Source organism: Rhea pennata, chromosome 1, assembly GCF_028389875.1.
Source record: "Rhea pennata isolate bPtePen1 chromosome 1, bPtePen1.pri, whole genome shotgun sequence".
NCBI classification, from domain to species: domain Eukaryota; kingdom Metazoa; phylum Chordata; class Aves; order Rheiformes; family Rheidae; genus Rhea; species Rhea pennata.
Window position 1 is genome coordinate 194266289 of NC_084663.1, and position 20551 is coordinate 194286839.

Consider the following 20551-nt stretch of genomic DNA (forward strand, 5'->3'; position numbering starts at 1 on the left):
TGTTGAGAGTAATGGAATCTCATAAAAATGAGTTTACAGTGCAAAGTGCAGTATGATGATGGGGGCACTGTTGCTTAAGGGAGAGCGAAAGAGTTGCACCTGCTGTGTTAAGTCAGGAAGCAAATTATGGAGATAAGAGAATGAAAAACTCTCTGTTGCTTAAAAAGGAGATTGGGGGCAGAGCTATTACTTGTATTCTACTTTTCATACAAACACCTATACACATGTAATTTTTTTCAGTATTTTAACACTTAGATCACAATGTAGGTAATTTTTTCATCTCTACTTCCCCAAGTGACCACCAGAAAATATCATTGATCCTTTTCTCTTGACTTATTATAGTCAAGAGAGGTTGCTTCAGGAGTGTCCAAATGTGTCTTTGAACAGGGCTCTTCTTCTGTGGAACTTTATGCCAACCTTGTTTAATCTGTGTGTTTTTTCCAAAAACTGGAATATACATAAGAATTTAAGCCTACATTCAGAATGTGTTAGAACACGTCCAGTTTGTGGCGAGAAAGCAACATAGCCTTTGTGGATAAGGCAGTATTGCTTTTGATTTCTGTCTACTGAAAAAATATTTTGACCTTAAAATCCATTTAGTTCTAAAATATTTTATGACTAGTTTAAAGTCAAGTTTTTGAAGAAAACAGGTTTTGTTTTATGGAACACTCCTGACTTTTTTGTGTTGCGTAAATTCCTGCATACTTGAAGCATGGTATAAATGTTCTCTTCACAGGTGTCCTGGGGCTTCTCATCGGAGAGTTGCTCTGGAGAGAAGGAAAACTAGCAAGCTGCAGCCAGAAGCTGAGAGCGAGGCTGGTCCTGGTGGCACAGAGCAGCCCAGCCGTTTATCTCCAGATGCGGATCAGGGAACAGTGCCTGCGGAGCAGAGCTTCACGTCACCTGCCCTTCCTACGTGGGCAGATGAGCCCAGCATTGACAATCCTGCTTTTGAGGAGAACACAGCAGCAGACAGTATGTCATCATTTACGTCCTAAAACCTTTTTCCAGTTACCTTTTATCAAACATAGAAGCACTTGCAGTGTTGCAGATTGTTTCTTGCAAACAATTTATGAACATGCATCTTCATTTTTACTTCTTCCTGTTGAAGTTCCTGGGGAAATATTTGTAGATCCCTGTATGCGCAAATATTTAACTGGGCTAAAATCACAAGAACGAAAAAACTATCTGGATATGTGTACCACACAGATATCGTGGTACGGGATCATAACACGTGCTAGTACAGTAGTGCATGTTAATCTGGAAATGCTGGCCTAGAGCCTAGATTGAAGCAGCGTGTTTTCTATAGAATTACAAAACTTGTTTTCTAAGATGAGATTTCTTTTCCCCTCTTTTCCCCTCCACTTCCCACCCCTGGATCAGCAGGCTTCCCACACATGGAATATTGTCCTGTTCGAACGAAAAGGCAGCTGAGTAGCTCCTGCATCCACCTGCATCGAACTAACAGTAACGTCTCTAGCATCTGCGATTTTAGAGAGGAAGCACTGAGCCTTACCGCAGAGGAAGGTGGTCTTTTCCCCTTCCTTTTCCTGTGTATTTGCCACCCATTAGCAGCCCCCTTTTTCCTCTTCAGTTGTCTCCATGTTTGCTTCAGAAATGGGCTTGTCTCTTCCCTCGAACTGTTAACTCAATAGCAGCTGTTAATGTGAATACTTAAGTAATTGGATTTGAAAATGAAACATATGAAATTTATTAAGGACTAGATCCAAAAGGTTCAGAATATCTGTTTCAAAAGCAAAAAAAAGTCTCGTTTCAGGAAGCATGGATACTACTAACTTTTCATAGAGCTGTTTCTAATCAACTAGGTGTTTCTGCAAATAGTGGAACTAATCCAGTTGCATTTGTCTAGTTTGTTGTTAAACCATTGTCAAGTGGTGTGCCTATATTGTCCTCTGGTGATCTGCTTTGTTGAAAATGAATGAGGGGTAAAGGATGATTAATCATCTTTTTTAAAAAATAATTGGCAGCAAATCAACAGCCACCTACCTTGCCTGAAGGAGAGATCACTACTATTGAAATTCATCGGTCCAATCCTTATATTGAATTAGGAATTAGCATAGTAGGTGGCAACGAAACGCCTTTGATCAACATTGTTATTCAAGAGGTTTATCGAGATGGGATCATTGCCAGAGATGGAAGACTTCTTGCTGGAGACCAGATACTTCAAGTATGGGATCTAATTACATATTCTATTTGCTTGCATTGCATTTGGTTGTTGCAAAACTGCCAGTTAAATGAAATGGGAGATTTCTTTGTCAGACTGTGTTGTGTAAATGTTAGCTTTGCAATTATCAGTTGGAAGGCAAATTAATATTCAGAGCAGAGTCTGTTGCTGTAGATCTTTTGCTTGTGATGCTTTGTTCATGGGATCAGCCTCCTAGAATTACTTTAACTCCTTAGCATCTCTTATCTGTTTTTAAAATCTGAGTTTATTTTTGTGTTTTTAAATGTAGGGTCTCTATTTCAGCTTTATGCAAGCTTTCCAAAGAAACCAAAGTTTATTTTTACATACCAAATTGGCATAGTTTTCCTTGTAAAAAGCACTTGCAGGCTGTAAGATTGACTTTATCTCAATTGTTATTTTAATCTGACTTCAATGTTACCTTCCAATAGGCCATGCAGTTGATCTGCGTCTTTTAGTATTTGTCGAAGAGAGAGAGAGAGAGTCTGTGATATTCTTCGCTGGCATGATTTGAAGCAGGCCACTCTAAATATTTTTTCATAGAATTTAAATAAACAATTAAAGTGTAAGTTGATTATCATAAAGCCTGTATTTTTGTTAAAATTTTAAGTAACAAGCCAAAGACAGTGTTAAAAACAATAATTCTATTGATTTCAGAAATTTAATTAGAAATTTCTAATTTTAGCTCAGGAAGAGGGGTTATTTACACTATTCCTAAGAATGTAACTGAATTCTCCATATGGCAGGACAATCCCCTCCACCTTTTTCCTGTTTTTGAATCATTCCACCTGAAACAAATACATTATCATCATTTCAGAATGACTTCAATACGAGTGTTTGCTTTTGATCTGTTAGCCTAAGAACAGTCCAAAAGTAATATCAGTCTTTTTCTATTTCGCTGTTTTTAAAATCCAACAGATGGAAGTAGCTTAAATATTTAATTTCCCTTGAAATAAAACTAGTTTACACTTCAGAAAAATAGTCGTCTTTTAAGAAATATTTTCCTCCCTTTGAGTGTTAGGAGAGTTAGCTGGTCAAGAAAGAAACCCATGAGTTTTCCAAAATGTTACCTTTTTACAAGCAATTGCAGACACCGATTGAATGCCACACAATTTATTTCAATATTCAAGGGCTCTCTGCGCTTGCCAGAATAGGGAGCTTGTCACTGAAGCTTTGGAAACTCTTGCCATTTGGGCAGATGTCAGTTATAATTTCCAAAGCCGTAAGTGGCTATAAATTGACTATAAATAGGATTTACAAGCTGCGGTTAGCAAGGAGCTAACACTGAGGCTGTCAGATTCCAGGAGAGTGTTCATTAGAGTCCTTTCGTCGCGATGAGGAAAAGGCACAGGACGTAAAAGCCACACTTTCAGGAAGTTACAGCGTCTTTATTGCGTTGCATTTCCCTGCGCAGGTGCTGAGCTCTTGCATTAAAATTTTACCGGGCTCAGTCTCCACGGACTGTAATTAAACCCGGCGTTTAACATAGTTAGGTGTTCACACTTCACTGGCGTGTTTCTGAGTGTCTCTTCGAAGGCTTTTATGAGCAGTAAAGGGCTAAAAGAAAGCCAGGAAGAATTGCGAGGTGAAACTTAGCCCTTTTTTTGCCCAGTCAAACAAGAAGTGTTATTCCTTTCAGGATCCAAGGGAACACCATTTAATAACTGTTACATAAAAGTGCATGTTGTAACAGGGTGTCGAGTACAGCCTATAGATAGATGCCTAACATTTTCAAAACACTCTAACTTGTCTCTTTTCTTGTCCTGGACTATGACTACAGTTTGTGTAAAATGTATTCCAGTGAGAATGTATTTTTACAAGAAATGTCTAGGTGGTTTTATTTGGAAAATAAGTTCCGTATTGTGGAATAAAAAAAATCGGTTTTATGCATAAATTCTTTTATGCCCTTTGAATGCTTTGGTATTTTATGTAGTTACTTTAGCTAGTGATAGCTAAAAATAAAACTAAATGGAATTTAATGGTTCTGACAGATGAGCCCTACTGGGTTTCAGTGGTGGCAGTCCTCGGTGCTGGTTTTCCCCCGCTGGGCATCCTTTCTCGCAGCTCAAGGCTGCTGCTTGGCTAGGAGCAGCAGCGGCGAAGGGCACGTCTGCGCCTCTGCGCCTGAGCTCCCGGGGCCGCCGCGGGCGTCACGCTGCAGACGGAGGTGGCTGAGCGGGGAAGCGCCGCCCGTTTCGCTGCGGGGCTGGGAGCCCCTCGCGGGGGTACGGCACAGGCAGGTAGAGCTACGCCTTCGCTGTGCTGAAACCCCCCGCGGCGGCGTTCGTTCGCCGTTCGGTGCTCCTCAGCTCGGACGCGTGACGTAAATGGGACAGCTGCTGTACATAGATTTCTGGGTTCTTTCTCTTCCCAGGAGGATTTTTTTTTAATTATAATACTACTGTTATGTTGTGGGAAGTTGCAATTTTTTTATTTTTACTTAGGTTGTAATGGGGAGCATTGAACAGCCTGGGTAAAGCAGGTCAGTGTAGTCTGTTTTCTATTAGTTTTTGTCTACTGAAATTAGGGGCATGGCGAGGCTCTTTTCCATCAAGTCATAATAGAATATGTTAAGGATGAAGTTTCAAGATTGGTTTTGAACCTTTTAATTCTTGAAAACAAGTGAATATTGCTTTTGTGAGGTTTTTGGTTTTTCTGTTTGTTTGGTTTTTAGTGTTCCTATCACGTCTTTGTCAATTGTTATGGTAAAGTTATATAGTGCAATAAATGACTGAAAATAATTGATTTTTATATCAGTGTGGGCCACATAACAAACAGAGTTCTTGTTTAGAATGCAGGAGGGCTTGATCTGGTTTTCATTTACAATTAAATTATGAAAGATACAAGTTATGAGTCTGAAACCCTGACCGTAAACAAGTCAGGGGACTGCTAAGTTTACACAAACTATTTAGAGCTGGTAAAACCATTTCTTCTGTCTTAGTGAACAATTTTGTTTTGGATTTCAACTATTTTTTTGGTTAATTTTCTCTTCATGGAAGTACTGCATTTTGTTAGATGTTAGCTTTCCTCAGAGATCTGGATGTGTTGTTTATAAAGCTATTATTTTATTGTTTGAAGTGATAATGTGCTTGACACTGAAAGCACACAGAAAAAGTTCTTGCCCTGAAGATGAAGCAGTTTAAAGATCTAATATATCTAATACAAATGTAGGAGGCTGTGAGAGCAGAAGCTTGGAATGTGATGGTGGAGGGTGTTCACTGTCAGAGAGATGTTGTTGCCTTTGTGGGAAGTGGGCTTGTACCTTGAGCAGCAAAGTGAGTTTACAGTAAAGGCTGGAAGGAAGATACAGGAGGCCTAGCACAATCAGACAGGTCACTCCAAAACAGGGCTTATTTCCAGTGATATCTGAGTTTAGTTTGGGGGGAGGGGGTATTTCTATAGCTAGGAGCAATTGAATATATGTGAATATTATTCTGATTTTGTTTTGTTTTGCAGGTCAATAGCTTTGACATCAGCAATGTGTCACACAACCATGCTCGAGCTGTTCTGTCCCAGCCTTGCACAGTGTTGCATCTCACTGTACTCAGAGAGAGGCGATTTGGGAGCCGCACACACAACCACGCGGAGAACACCAGCTCCTTGCGGGAGGACAGCTTTCAAGTGACGCTGCACAAGCGTGACTCCAGTGAGCAGCTTGGCATTAAACTCGTACGCAGAACAGATGAGCCAGGAGTTTTTATTCTCGACCTTTTGGAAGGGGGGTTGGCTGCTCAAGATGGCAGGCTCTGCAGCAATGACCGAGTACTTGCCATTAATGGACATGACTTGAAGCACGGGACACCTGAACTTGCTGCTCAGGTTATACAGGTAATTTGTGTTCTCTGCCTGAGCCCTTCACTCAACTTTATTTCTTGGGAAAAGCCCTCAGTAGAGCTTGCCTCAGGCGGAACAGTTTGTGCATTATGCCTAAAAGCCTGCAGCGGCTCTCTTCATTCTGATTTGTGTTCTGGAAATGGTATAGCAAAACAGGGTCTGCTCTGGCACCTAACAGACGGACTTCACCTCATTAGAGATGAAAAGCATGATAGTCTTTCTGAACATACTACCCGAAGGTTAGAAAACTGCTCACGTGAGCTAGGAGAGTACAGTGTAGCCAGTTGCTTAGAAGAAAAAAATAAAAGAAAAAGATTATTATAGACTACTGTACATACTGTAGTTTTCATCTCTAGATATCAATAAGCTCTAATAGAAGTGGGTATTGGTTTGTTTTGATTTGCCTGCGCATAAATTTGGGATTTAAAATAGTAAAGTGATTTTCCAGAGTTCATACAAGCAACAGGTAGCAGCTGGGAGCAAAAAAAGTATATATTCCATTAGTCCCATCCAATAAAATTAGTTTCCTGAGTATTAGGAAAGGCTGTTCCAGATGCCTGGCTCTGCTCTGAACACAAGTAAATATTGGCCAAAGCCTGATGCAGTCTAACACATTACCTCTCCCTGTTCCTGAGGGAAAACCTGTACCGCTTTCCTTTCTCCTAGTCTATAAGGAAACAGCTGCAGCACATTGCTACTTCCTGCTAACTGGATATTGGTAAAAATTACTCTAGTTTTAGTAAAGTCAGAATAGCCCAGTAGTAGTTTCTTGCAGTATAGGGGAGTAGTCTTTGATTAACTCCCAATTCCAATGCCAAACAGAAATTGATTCCAATGGGTAGTAAATACTTGTTTCAGATTTCATTTTAAGAGTTTCCGTTGCAATTAAAGGAAAACAACAATGATTTGGGAGATTTTAGTGTTGGTTTCCCAGTTTCTGGAAACAGTAAAGTGCTCAGAATTTTACACTGGGTAACTTTTATCTATTGAGGTGTGTTTTTGTGGGAAGAGAAGGACATTTCATTTAACAACGGGTATTTGAGTCTCCTGTATTCCCAAAACTCCAGAATTTGGTGGTCTACCCATATATACCATCTTTCTCTGAAGTCTCTTCAGGAAATACAAGAGATGTTTAGAAGTTGTGAGAAAAATCCACAGACCCTGGAGCTGTCATGCATGCATTTCTTTCTTCTATTGTTACATGATTGTGTTGCAGAAGTTCACAGAAACTGCAAATGGAATTTGGGGATTCCTTGTACTTGGCACTTCATAGCACAAAGTGAGAAATGGTCTTTTTTACAAAGTATTTCTGGATGATGTAAATATAACATTAGGGGAAAAGGAGGAGGATTAAAATCCCCTCCATTCTGTAGATAGGGAATTTTGGCAAGAAGCCAGTAAGGGACTGGGCAGAGCAAGAAGTTTGTGGTACCCTAAGGAATTGAAAAACAAGTTTTGCTGACTCCTTTTTTTCATATTCAATTGTATAATACCCTTCCCTTGGCTAATAATCAATATCATAGCAACTTTATTATTTTATTTTATATATTTCACAGGCCAGTGGGGAGAGGGTGAATTTGATCATCTCTAGACCCATGAAGTCACAGACGGTCAGTATTATCCGAGACACAGGCACTCATAACAGTAACCCACACCAGCACCAGACCCAACAGCTGTTTCACAGCAGACCCAACTCACATAAGGTTGGTATTTCTCTTTCTAAGAGAGTTATAAATACAGTTTTGGTTATGTGATGGTCTAAGTGTGTAAAAAGGCAGAAAGGTTATATGTATTTTTTGACTTAAAAATCAGAGAAGACTTGAAGTACTTAAGTCTTGCCTTGTCTCAGGAGTGGGAATGAAAGATACACAATAGCATTTCAGTATTTTTTGGAATTACTGACTGCAGTGGCAAAAGCAAATTCTCTGAACTCATACAGCTGTAGCTTTAAGATCTTGTACAAGATAGCAGACAATGTTTTACTGCCACATGGGAGGCATCTCATTTGGGAGCATTCTTCTTTCTGTTGCTGTGCTGGCTGCAACCAGCAGGGACATAAGATTGGCATATGCCATCCCTTATATAAAGCACATGTAGCAGGATTGTGTTATCTCCTCCATGAGCCAACAGTGCTGGCTGCAAGGCTGCTGACTTCCTCAGGGTCCAGCTGGGAAAGAAAGGCAGAATGAAGAGACTTTCATAAACCTAGTGTCAGATTATCCAGAAGATCTGCAGAAATAAAACATGTGCTTCAGCTGTTCTTGTAGTTAGAAAAATATGGCTTCTCACTCCTCAGGCTTTGTGAAATAATTGTCATGTTGTGTTGACCAAACCACCTTTTCCTCCGCTCTCTTTGTATCACTGCTTTATATCCTGCTTCTGTTGGGAGCATTCACACACGTTGATAGTATTTTCCTTTAAATATTCAAGTAATTTCAGAAAAGAGCAAGAGATGCTCCAGGAAGCTTATTTTTCTGTTGAGAGCTAAAGATGAAGCTCCTGAATGCCTTGAGTGATCACATGCATTTGTTCATGCCATGGCATTAGGACATACTGATACAAAAAAATAATTACAGCCCATCCAGATCAGAGTAACACAAGGCCTGAACCCATTTTCCATCTATGAATATATGTTGTATTCAGATCATATTTCCAGAGTTGATTAATCAGCTGAAATATTTTCTGTAGCCTATCAATATCATCTGTGGGCTCTTTCAAAGTAGTCTCATGTCCGGTGATATCTATGCTAGATTATTCCTATGTTTCATATAATTTATCCTAGATTACATTAATCTACAGTTGATTTAGAAGTCTGTTAGCTTAAAAAATATTTATGTAATTGCATAGCACTAGTCAATTAGTTCTAAAGCCTGAAGAATTAAAGAAGTTTTTGTAAGCGATATATATGTACAGCTATGTATATGATTGACATGTATATGCAGGGAGCAGACTAAATCAGAAGTAGCATGTGGTGCTGAAGAGGGAATAAAGCACTGTTTCCATTTCCGAAGAAATGTCAGGCAAATATGAAAGTATTTACATTTGTAAGAATCTTCTGAGTTATTCCTTTCTTCTGTTATTTTGAATTCCTTCCAAGTATTCTGTTGATGTAAAATGTTACCACGGGTGAGTGTTCAGTGGTTTGAATGTATCACTGAGTATCCTGAAGAGGAAAGGCTTGAGCTGAATAATATATGTCTTGATTCAGATTTAAATCCTTTTGATGGCACAGAATAAAATAGGGTTTGAATTTTACAATTCAGATGTTAGAAAATGAAATATAATATTCTCTTCTTGCTCCAGGTTTGAGTTGTCATTAGTTTAATTAGGGAGCCTGGAGATCCATTGATAGCCTATAGCATTGAGTGGCCTTAGCCACTTTGTGCTCTGAGAGATTCTGTATATCAGCTGCAAAAGAAGACTTGGCATTTAAGGGCTTTAAATATTTCTTCTTTGTGATCATGAAAGCACACGTGTTCTCATTTCTTTTGGAACTTCTTTGTAGTTTTGGGTCATGTTTCACCTAAAAATGAGGTAATACTGATGTTCACCAAACTTCAGAAGATTTGTTTCTATTTCTTGTCTAGTCTTGTGAGCATATGGTTTTATATCACTGCCCTAAAATTTAGTGTATTCCAGTGTAGGATCTAAGAGAAACCAGAGTGAGATTTTCGGGATGGGCCTTCGTAAGCTTCCTGAGTGAATGGTATCTACATGAGTGTTTTTTTCTCTTTTTTCTGAATTGGAGGAAATCTGGTTGCAGTCAATTTGCTCCACAGACTTAATCTTTTAAACCAATCTGTTAAAGTGCCAAAATACAGCTTTGGCTGTGTATTTAGCTGTGTTTTAGGTTTGTTTTGTTAAGTTTTAACAACATGATTTATCCCTGCCAACAGGACCTCTCCCAGTGTGTTACATGCCAAGAAAAGCACATTACTGTGAAAAAAGAGCCACACGAATCTCTTGGAATGACAGTGGCAGGAGGCAGAGGCAGCAAAAGTGGTGAACTGCCCATCTTCGTTACAAGTGTACAACCTCATGGGTGTTTGGCAAGAGATGGCAGGATTAAACGAGGTATGGCTTGGCTTTCCTGGTGGCAGGGTGGCTTCCGATTGCTTTTTGATTAGTTTATTCTCTGAAAGTGGGTGGTGTCATAAACTCTTTTAACAGGTGTAGCAGAGCAGTCATAGATTCTTCTCTTCATGTTTCAGTAATGGAAATACACTTCCTCCTTGCATAGGAAAAGGATGTTTAGAGGATGATAACAAGGGAAGCGGATGAGACCAGGAAATGTCTGCTTAAGTTCTTTAAAGCTGACTACCTGAATAGCGAGTCTGGTGTGATGCTTTGCACTGCTGTGCACACGTCCTGTTTTTGTGCCTTACTGTGAGGAACCTCTACTCGCCAATGTATGGGCTGCACAGCTGAGCTGGTCCTGCTGCAATTGCAGCTCGCCTGAGCGAGCAGTCCCACCCAGAGCTGCTTCAGTAAATCACCTGGTTCCTGAAAGCTTTCTTGTCCTTTACCTGGCACAGCTTGGGCTTGCTGATCTTCAGATGTGCTGCAGCACCCATCTGTGTTCCTAGGCTTTCAGGAAGGGTATAGGGGACCTAGATGAAATAGACTCGATGTATATAAAGACAGCTCTGACTGAGCAAGGGTAAAGCATTCGAAGATTAAAACGTTGTGTTCACAGAATTTCAGACTGTCTTAAGAGAGAATTATGGGGGGGGGGTCACAAAGTGAAAATTTAAAAGGGATGGGATCCTCCTTATATGCTTGTGACATATGGACTTTTATGCCCACATATCAATATACATCCTTTCTTTTTCCGAACTTCTTTGAAAAATATACTTCATGGAAGTATTGCAATTGTTGTTTTATTATGTAACATTAAAGTAGCCATAGCAAAAACAAAAGTGATTCAAAGTTAACGTGCCACCTGAAATTTAGCTTTCCCTGGGAGGCAAAAGCTTTTTGAAAAGATTGAAGGAGGCTCTTTCCAAACATGAACCAAATGTTCTCACTTTTACTTTGCATTTGATGGCTTTTGTTGATATGTGAGACATCATGTGAAGGAGAAGACTGTTACTGCTTGGGCAGTAAACAACATTCTTGTTTTTACCCTGACACTTTTAAAAAATATTCTGAAATAAAATTTTGTGGTAATTTTTTGTAGTGTCTTGGACTCTTTCCAGATTATCATCTTCATACAGATGTTCTTTTTTCCTTTCAATTGATTGGGGTTTTTTTTTTTACTAACTTTTCCAATAGCCCTTGATTTTTCTTTTTGTGCTCCTGAATAACAAGTTCAAAAAAGCAGGAGACCTGAAATAATCTATGGAGCCTCACTTATCTATAGTTACTTTGTGGTGTCTAGATTGCTCTTTTCATCATTTTTACTTCCCTTTTAAAGATAGAGCGGGCCTAAGATAAACCATGGAGAACGATTCTGTTAGTGGCATCTGCAATAGCAGTTGCAGTAGAGATGTGTAATATGTTTAGGTAATTTCTATCTCAGATTTTCAGGGTTATATTACCACAGAAGCCACAGCATTTGATGTGTGTTGTTGAAATAAACAATAGAGATCCAGTTTTATACATTAATGTTTTAAACTGACCATGTAAGGCTTCAGGGTTAACATGTTGCTAGTCATATGCCGATGATGGTAGTTCAGATGGTCTTAGCTCCAAAAAATACAGTATTAAATGAAACCCTGGTGAGAGAGGTGCCATATGTCAGAGTGGTTCTGACAGGCTGAAATGTTCTTACTTGTGCCTTTAAACAGGTGATGTGTTGCTGAATATCAACGGCATTGATTTGACCAACCTAAGTCACAGTGAGGCAGTAGCCATGCTGAAAGCCAGTGCTGCCTCTTCAGTAGTTGCCCTGAAAACACTAGAAGTCCAGATTGTAGAAGAACAACCCCAATCTAATGAAGAACAACTGAGTACTATCAGTGAAAATGAATATGATGCCAGTTGGTCACCATCATGGGTCATGTGGCTGGGACTTCCAAGGTATTGAATTTATTAATAAGTAATTAATTAGCTGTTTTAAGCTAAGTCTGGGAGAGATAAAAAAGCAAGGGCAGTGTTGCTTGCAGCACATCTCCTTTTATTTCTGCCTAACCAATCACCTCAGCTATATTCAGTTTGCAGTGTGCTCACAAAGAGGTTTGTGAACAGAAACAGTATTTTCTTAGCAAACTGGAAGATGAATAGACTTGACTTATCCCTTCATAGACTGTATTAACTACTCAAGTGGATTCTTTTCTTTGAATGCTAGTCATCTTTTCTGTCTCTTAACCATATCATAACTTCCAGTAGAATATTTTAAAACTAGAGAGGTTGTTAATAAAAAAAACACTAAATATTTACCCAAGTTTCTTTGTGCTAATCCACTCCTTAAATTTACAAAGCCAAATAAATAACTTTAGAATGTTGAATCAGACTCTCCAGTCTAAGTTTTTACACAAGTCTTTTGTGGATGTACAAGCCTGAAGTTACAAATACTTGTGTATTTTTTTCAAGAACACACAGACATCTCTGCCAAACAGAGGAACCCTTTTAGATTTGCAACAAGCTCTTTTCCTAATTTGCAGTCTGCTTGACATCACCATGTTTCATTTTTACTGTTCTGTTTTTCACACTCTCACGGCTACAGCTATAAACTCATTCTGGCAATGCTTGCTATCAAGAAGAGCTCCTATTACAGAGAATGATGATGTTAACTTCAGTCAGACTGTGCAGATTAATTCTTTTGCCTTTGACAGCTTTGCGAGGCTGAGGCCTGTAGTTTAAGCATCAAACAACAAGAACTAAGTATATTGATAGGAAAATACAGTCAGAAGATAACAGAAAATAAATGAAAAAGTGAAGTCTTTGTTCTGAGTTTTTCTGTCAATATGTTTGTATGATATAGTCTTCCATTCAAATATTAATTACTTATGTATTCTCAATAAATAGCTCTCAACTTTGGTAAATTAATCTACTCTCTATTCCCCAGCAGCAGTGTATTGCTTATATACTTGTATGACCATATGTTGCTCCTTAAGTTGTGTCTTATGCACTGTGCTGCTACTCTTTAAAGAGTATTGAAGATCAGTAAAGAGCTTGGCATATTTTTTTTTATCCAAAAGTTAATTTCCAAGTTCATTTTTTTAATTGAAGTCTTTACTTCATTGGCAAGATTTAATTTTCACTGAGGAATATTACACAAATGTCAGTACTGGTAGTGGAACATATTCTGGATTACTTACATTCTGCATAACAAAATCATTTCTAATATTTTAATCCTAGTGATGCAGTTCAGAAACAGAGAAGAAAATGCATGGATTTTTAGATTTTCACTTAAAGCTGAAAGAGCCTAAACTGGCTGGGGGTGGGGAAAAAAACATACTGCATTTTTGACTTGCAGACTACACATGGATATCCATTTCCCACTCACAATTTTGCCACCTGTGAAATCCTTACAACACCCTTTTATTACTCTCAGTTTACAGAGTTAACTATATTTAAATAATTATCTAGCGTTACATTATTTTTTCAAACATGTTTCTGTCTCAAGAGTGTGGGGTTGTTTTCATAATAAGTTTTGAATATTGCAAATTTGCTCTGTTTGGGAATGGAATACTAATCACCATCCCTCCCCTGCTCTTCCATGTTTATCGCAGTGGTAATGATGAGACAGCAGGTGTTGTGCCTAATATAAAAATATCTGTATGTGGTATACATAGCTTTTTCTCTTTCCAACTTCTGTTTCCATTCCGCAGCTGCCTACATAGCTGCCATGATGTAGTGCTACGGCGCAGCAATCTGGGAAGCTGGGGTTTCAGCATTGTTGGTGGCTATGAGGAGAACCACACAAATCAGCCTTTCTTCATTAAAACGATTGTTCTTGGAACACCAGCGTACTTTGATGGAAGATTAAAGTAAGCTAAACTAACAGTAAGAATAACACTCTTTGCAACAGCTATGTGCTGGTTCAACTAATGCTTAATGAAATATGCTGTAGCACCTGGTTACATCCAGGTGCTGGGGTGCTTGTGCTTTGCGTCCCTAATGAGTGCGGTGCAGAGAAGTAAGGAGGATTTCTTCTGTGGAAAAAGTATCCGTCAGAGAGCTGGACCTTGTGCTAGAACCTGTGCCATCTCTGATCCTCTCCCCCAACTGCAGTGCTGATAAACTGCACCTACAGTGTCAACTACAGTTTCCATCTCCTTTGGTTCTTTAACTCTTCTTTTAGGCAATAAGACATTGAAAAATGCAAAATCGAGGACTGGCTAGTTCTGTAATATTTTTGTCTTCCTAGAGAGTAGCTAAAAATTTAGAAAACTTCTTTCTGTAAAGTAGAGATAACTGCTAGCATTCTTCCATAAAGCCTTCTGAAACCCTGCTGAAAACTCCAGTATTAAGGATGGGTGCAGCAGCTCTAATGGAAAGGCACATAAATAGATGGAAATGTCAATACCTCAGAAGAGATCGCTAAGGAACAGCGTTCCCACCCCTGAGAGTTATTAGCAGGTGGGAGAGACATTGATAAATGGGTGAGTTCAGTGGAGACCACTGAGACAGTCAGGGCTGGAGCACTTGCCCTGTGAGGAGAGACCAGGGGAACTGTGCTCCAGCCCGCAGCAGAGACAGCTTCAGGGACTTGACAGCAGCCTCCATGTATGGATGGGGAAGGTATGGAGGTGACGGAGCCAGGCTCTTCACAGCAGCACATGGCAGGCGGACAAGGGAGAACAGACACAAGTCGAATAGGAGGCTCAGACTGGGTATGAGGATAAACTTCTTCCTCATGAGGTCACCCAGGCGTTAGCACAGAGTTGCCCAAGGAGGCTGTGCAGGCTCCGTCCTTGTAGATTTTCAAGACCCAACTGGATCAAGTCCTGAGCAGCCTGGTCAAATCTCAGGGCTGACCTAGCTGTGAGCAGGAGATTGGACTAAAGACCTCCTAAGGCCCCTTCCAACCTGAATGATTCTGTGACTGTACTTGCCCATTACATTTGGATGTAATCTCCAGGTCTAGTATGCATATACACATTTTTAGGCTTATTTAGGATCACTTCAGAATTATGACTTAAAATTCCTATTAAAGATTCTGTGGTTCATAAACTGATTATTGTGAATATGAGAGTAAAGAATATGTCCTGAGTTTGGGAACATTATGAGTTGAAGTTTTATGGTATGATTTTTACATGTAGATTTACTTTAACAGTAACTTAAGAAAAAGCTATGTTTATACCTTAAGCTTTGCCAGTAATTGATATTTCAGTTCAATGACTAAATAAATAAATTAAAAAATAATAGTTGGCTGGACGCAAAAAAAAATGCATTTTTGTCCAAGTATGAAATAATTTGGATTAAATGAAAGATTTTTAGTTTAATCTAAAGCAAATAATTTCAACTTGGGGAATTAATAACTGGAATTGGAGATCTTAACACAAATGGAAATTTAAGTACCCTTCTTAAGAAGAAGGAAAGAGTGGCTGTGGTCGTACTTCTCCCATGATAACATACTGCAAAAATACTCTTCTGTGATGCACTGCCGTCTGTTCAAATCTACTGCATCCCATTGAGAATACGGACTTAGAAATGGGTTTCTTCCATCTGCAAGGGCAAGTTCATCCTGCTCCATGAGTTCTTCTGGGGCAAGTCTTTTTGAAACTGTTCCAGTTCTGTTTGGATTACTTAAATGTTTTGTTGGACTAGAGAGAAAGGGAGAAAATAATCCCAACATCCAATAGTTCAAATGTTTTTCTACCTGCACGATCCTTCTGGAAGGGTTTTAGAGAAGGTGAAATGACTTAAGCAGAAAAGCTGAGTGAGTGAGACCCCACTGGAAAACTATAGCATTGTGGTTTGGGTGCTTTCTTGGATGATGAGATACCTTCATTCAGACAGAGAGGGGCTTCTCAGTGCATGTTTGGTTCATCCCAAGTATTATACTAACAGGTAGACTGGAGCTCAGGGACAGGCAGTTTTGCTAACTTGCTGCCTTTGTGTATTTGTTCAAAAAATCGAAATGTTGAAATGCCGAAATCACTGTCTTCTGTGTGGTGTAATACTGATTTCACAGCGTTAAGATGTTTTATTTTACTCTGCTTAGACTATGTGTTTCTGAAGCAAATTTGAAACATTTTTGTTATATTCACTGCCAAACCCACTTCCATTCTGTTGGCATTTCTGGGGTTGTGACATTGGTTTCTGAACTTCTGGTCTAAATTAATCTTTCTAGCTTTGTGTTACTAATACTGTGAGAAAGAACAGGTTGCATTCACACTATCTAAATTTAGAGACCAAACTAGCCAGCTACTTACCCCAGGCTTCTACTGTCACTGAGAGGGAATTGCTCTGAGTTATTTTCTGAAGAAGTTTTAAGTTAGGCTGCTCTGAGCGTCTCCTTTCTCCACTCTGCATAAAAAGTGTAGGGAGACTAGCTGGCTTCAGTAAGTATGGAAGTTTGATGGTTGTACATGCCCCTACCTACACCAAAGTTGTTTTAGACAGATGCGCTCTTTGCTGCATGCTTTTGTCAAGCCTGATTTAGAGCTCTGTGTATCTTACTGCTAATAACAGACTGTAATTAATTTGACAGTGTGCTGATGCTCCAAGTCTTAGAGGAATTCATGTATCAGAATTCTAGCTCTTATGTGCATGTGGGTGAAAATGGGTTACTATTTTTACTAGCTTTAGCTTTATTTCAGGAAATATCTACCAGAAGATCATTAGACTTCAAAAAGTCAAGTTTTTCTGAATTGAGACACCTATTTTTCTCTTCCTTACAGTTCCTTTACACTGAGTATTGGTTGTGCTGCTTCCTCTTCCTCTGCTCTGTCCTAGTGATGGGCATTGGGAGCTCAGGAGAACATATTTTTGCGTTCCGTTCTAGTGTCCCCAGTAGCTGAGAGGATCATTTTCAGGGAAGGTCCTGTTCAGTGTACAAAGTCGCGTTTCAGTGCTCTGGGGGATGATACGACACAGTCAAGTCACAGTGAGGAGATGTCTGGAGATGAAACATTACTTAATGCAGAAAGAATGTGTTTCTCTTGCTCTCTTTTTTTTAATCTCTCCTGAGTTGATAAAAACTGAAATTTAACCCCTTGAGGCAAATTTTCTCAAGGTCAGAAACAGCAGCTTCCCGAACTCCTGTGGAGACACTACAACTTCCCAGTTGAACTATCTACTATAGGAGATTTCGAGCCAAATTGTTACATTTGACAAAATCCTAAGCCACTGAAAATAAGATTCTCTATTGGAATATAGCTGGAACCATAAGCCTCATTACTTGCACCTCCTACAGTAAAGGCATGTTTGGTGTAAATGTGTTATAATTCACACAAACATAAATGCTTCTGCCATACACGTGCTATCTCATTGTCTTGTTTTCACTACGTTAGATCTTTCCAGCTCCCTCTTCTCACATTTTCCTATGAGCCAGCTCTTAATGCAGAACTGTTTGTATATTAGGATTGAAATCCAGTAATTCAAGAATTGCCTAAATGAGTTTCAGTAGGAAAACAGACCAAAAATTGATCCTTTTATATAAAACTAGCTCCATTTCGAACGTCAAAACCTATTACCCCAGAGATTGTTACTTGATGTGTGATAGTTAATTGCAGACCAGTAGTCGTCATTTGGTTTTCTTCTTGTGTTTTTTAGGTGTGGTGATATGATTGTTGCTGTAAATGGATTATCAACAGTTGGAATGAGCCATTCTGCACTCGTTCCAATGCTGAAGGAGCAGAGGAATAAAGTAACTTTGACCGTGATTTGTTGGCCTGGAAGCCTCATATAGATTCATGAAATCACTTCGGTTCAAGCAGCTTCTTTTTCTGGATAGCTGGCAAAAAAATTCTCCTTTATCTTTTTTTTTCTTATTGATATACAGCTGGTTATAAGCAGGGCCAAAACTGCTGCATTTGCTTTTTTCTTTGTTTTCTTTTTTTCTTACGGGCTTCTCAGATTCACTGTATGTATCTTTCCATCCTGAAATAGTCATTTTTACTCAGTTCGCTATGTTCATTGCTGATACAAATGCAAATACACACATGCTCACACAAAACCTCCCATTCCTTTATGGTTGTCATTGAGCTTTCTTAGGTAATATTCTTGTAGAGTCAGGAAAAGAACTTAGTGATGCTTTTGGTTTCTCTGAGCAGTCCAAAATTACGTGTAATATATAAATATAATAGCCATGTGCCCATTCTTCACTGAGAAGAGAATGTGTGTCAGTAATGCAGTGACACATCTATCTGCTGCTATGAATCAAAATCTGTTTCCAAAGGTAGGCCTTTTCATTTTGTAAGCCTGTCCATTTTTGATTCAGTATTTCAGACTTGTTCAGTGAACCCATGTTACTTGTAAGAAATCATTTGGTCCCCATGATTTTTCTTGCACGGCATCAGTGTTCATAGAAAAGTAGGACAAAAGCCTGATATTACTGGAATTTTTATAATGTGCAATAATTGGACTCTTTGTTAGGAAACTTTAATACGTTACAGAGTTTGTATCCTATAACGAAAAGAAATGTGGGAGTAATTACTGTTGCCATGCAGTCAAGAATACACATGCCCAAGGTCTCCTGGTCTCCTTTGAATGAATGGCTTGCAGTAGTAGACTTGACTTTACAATTAAATGTTTTGCTATGTCAGACAATTTTGATGAGCGTTTTTTAAAATCATTTTTACAGTTTATATTGTAGTTGTCAGCTGTCTTTATTCATGTGTGGAAACAATACTTTGACTTGTACTTTGTAAATGAGATAATTATTTACAGGAAAAAAGCAAGCAATTAAGAAAGCATACATTAGGTTTACAGGTGGGCAGGCTAGGAGGAAGGCTCTTTGCAATTGAGTCCAACTGCAAAGTTCATTCTTATTCTGTCGCCTCCTGACAAATGTGCAAATGCCTTGATATAAAATTCTGAAACTATCTGTCTTGCATTTCAGGATTTTTTTCCTTTAGAGAGTACCTGCTATTAAGCTGTCAGTAAGAATAATACTATTTATCTTTGATTGTATTTAGTATTTTTAAAATAAAACCTGTAACTTTTAGATTTTGCCTTTCCATGCTGTTTTCAGGCTAATCACCCATTTATTTAAAAAATAAATAAATAAAAGGGAGATGGGGAGGAAGGGGGCACACAAACACAAATTTGCTGACCTGGAGCAAAACCTGAATATTGTCAGTGTTTGACATATTTGAAAAAGAGCTTCATTTACAAACCAGATTCACAATCTGAGCTGATTTTATGAATGACCTCTATATTGTATTATTAATTACAAGAGAATGTATTTAAGAATCACAACATATTTCGATTGTGAAGCATGAACTTTATTTTCAAACTTAGCAGTTATAATATTGAGGCATATTATCGCATTTCATTAATTCCAGTAGCTTTGTTTTAAAAAGAAATAAAGTTACTCTTTTGCAAAAAAGCATAAAAATATTATATCAATGAAGTGGCTTTATTTCTCTCTGTAGTGTGTGATATCAGTTTAGTTTCTTATAGTAAACAACAAAAGAATGTCCTGTACAGTATATTACTGTATTGAGAATCTTTGTTTTTGAAGCAAACACCATAGTTATTTGATATGTTAACTGAGTTGAGAACACATTTTCTTCCATCTGAAAATGCTGTTTAACTTCATTCTCTGCTTTTAATGCAAATCTTTTGTAAAGTGCATCTTAGTATGGGCTGTAGGGAAGATTGACATATGTATCGGTCTTAACATTTTTTGTTTTAAAAGTAACATTTCATTCAAAACCCTACAAAAATCAAAGTTTTATAATTATTCTTTTATTTATACATATACACAAAATTAAGGGTTAGCTTAAACTGTGCTGTTTTGTGTCAGCGTGCTGCAGCTTTTGGCCAGAATGTCCAGCGATAAAAGCTTGTTCTGAATTAATTCCTTTCCTGAACCATTTTCCCCCATTGTCTTGTAGCCATGTAGTTTGGTTTGGTTTTCTGTGCCTTCTGGTTTAAATTATTTCAAGATCATTTTCAGATATTGCTATCTAATTGTGTAGTATTATTGAAGGATGAATGAAAATAAAAGTTCATTCTACTCCTTGTAATAACTTAAAGTATTGTCTCACTCTTTACAAAAGTTCTACAAAAGGTAGGTAAATGCAGAATGAGTTTAAAGTTCCCCCCCTCCCCCCCGTGATATATCACAAATTACAGTTAATGAATTTACTGAAAGAATCTGAGAGCGTGTTCATAAGGCCAGGGTAATGCATCAACTGTTTAACTAAATTCCATCAGTGAGAAGGAGCGTGTTTCTAAAGAGCAGGTAAAAATTATACCTTATGGTACTTTACTACAAGGAATATTTCTTCTTTTCTCCTCAGTGCCAGCTGGAAGGGATCCACTTGAGGATGCTTTCACAGCATAGATTTGATGCCAGGAGACAGTCTTGCTGGGAAGGTCAGAGCTGAAAACATAGAACTGAAATTTGAGCCTCCTGGTAATCAGCTCCCATCTCTGTCTCCTGCAGGCAGC

At 38.6% G+C, this 20551-nt stretch overlaps 1 protein-coding gene across 3 annotated transcripts in view; it reads left to right on the forward strand.

Moving 5' to 3' along the window:
• LNX2 (ligand of numb-protein X 2) overlaps window positions 1–18107 on the forward strand; it is a 59387-nt gene extending 41280 nt beyond the window's left edge. For all 3 annotated transcript variants that reach the window (XM_062567182.1, XM_062567184.1, XM_062567183.1), the window contains exons 3-10: window positions 737–975; window positions 1989–2188; window positions 5660–6031; window positions 7594–7740; window positions 9934–10111; window positions 11827–12058; window positions 13813–13971; window positions 17705–18107. In XM_062567182.1, the coding sequence (XP_062423166.1) occupies window positions 737–975; window positions 1989–2188; window positions 5660–6031; window positions 7594–7740; window positions 9934–10111; window positions 11827–12058; window positions 13813–13971; window positions 17705–17840 (1663 nt within the window). In that variant the 3' untranslated portion in view covers window positions 17841–18107. The remainder of the gene's footprint in view (window positions 1–736; window positions 976–1988; window positions 2189–5659; window positions 6032–7593; window positions 7741–9933; window positions 10112–11826; window positions 12059–13812; window positions 13972–17704) is intronic.
• The last annotated feature ends 2444 nt before the right edge of the window (window positions 18108–20551 follow it).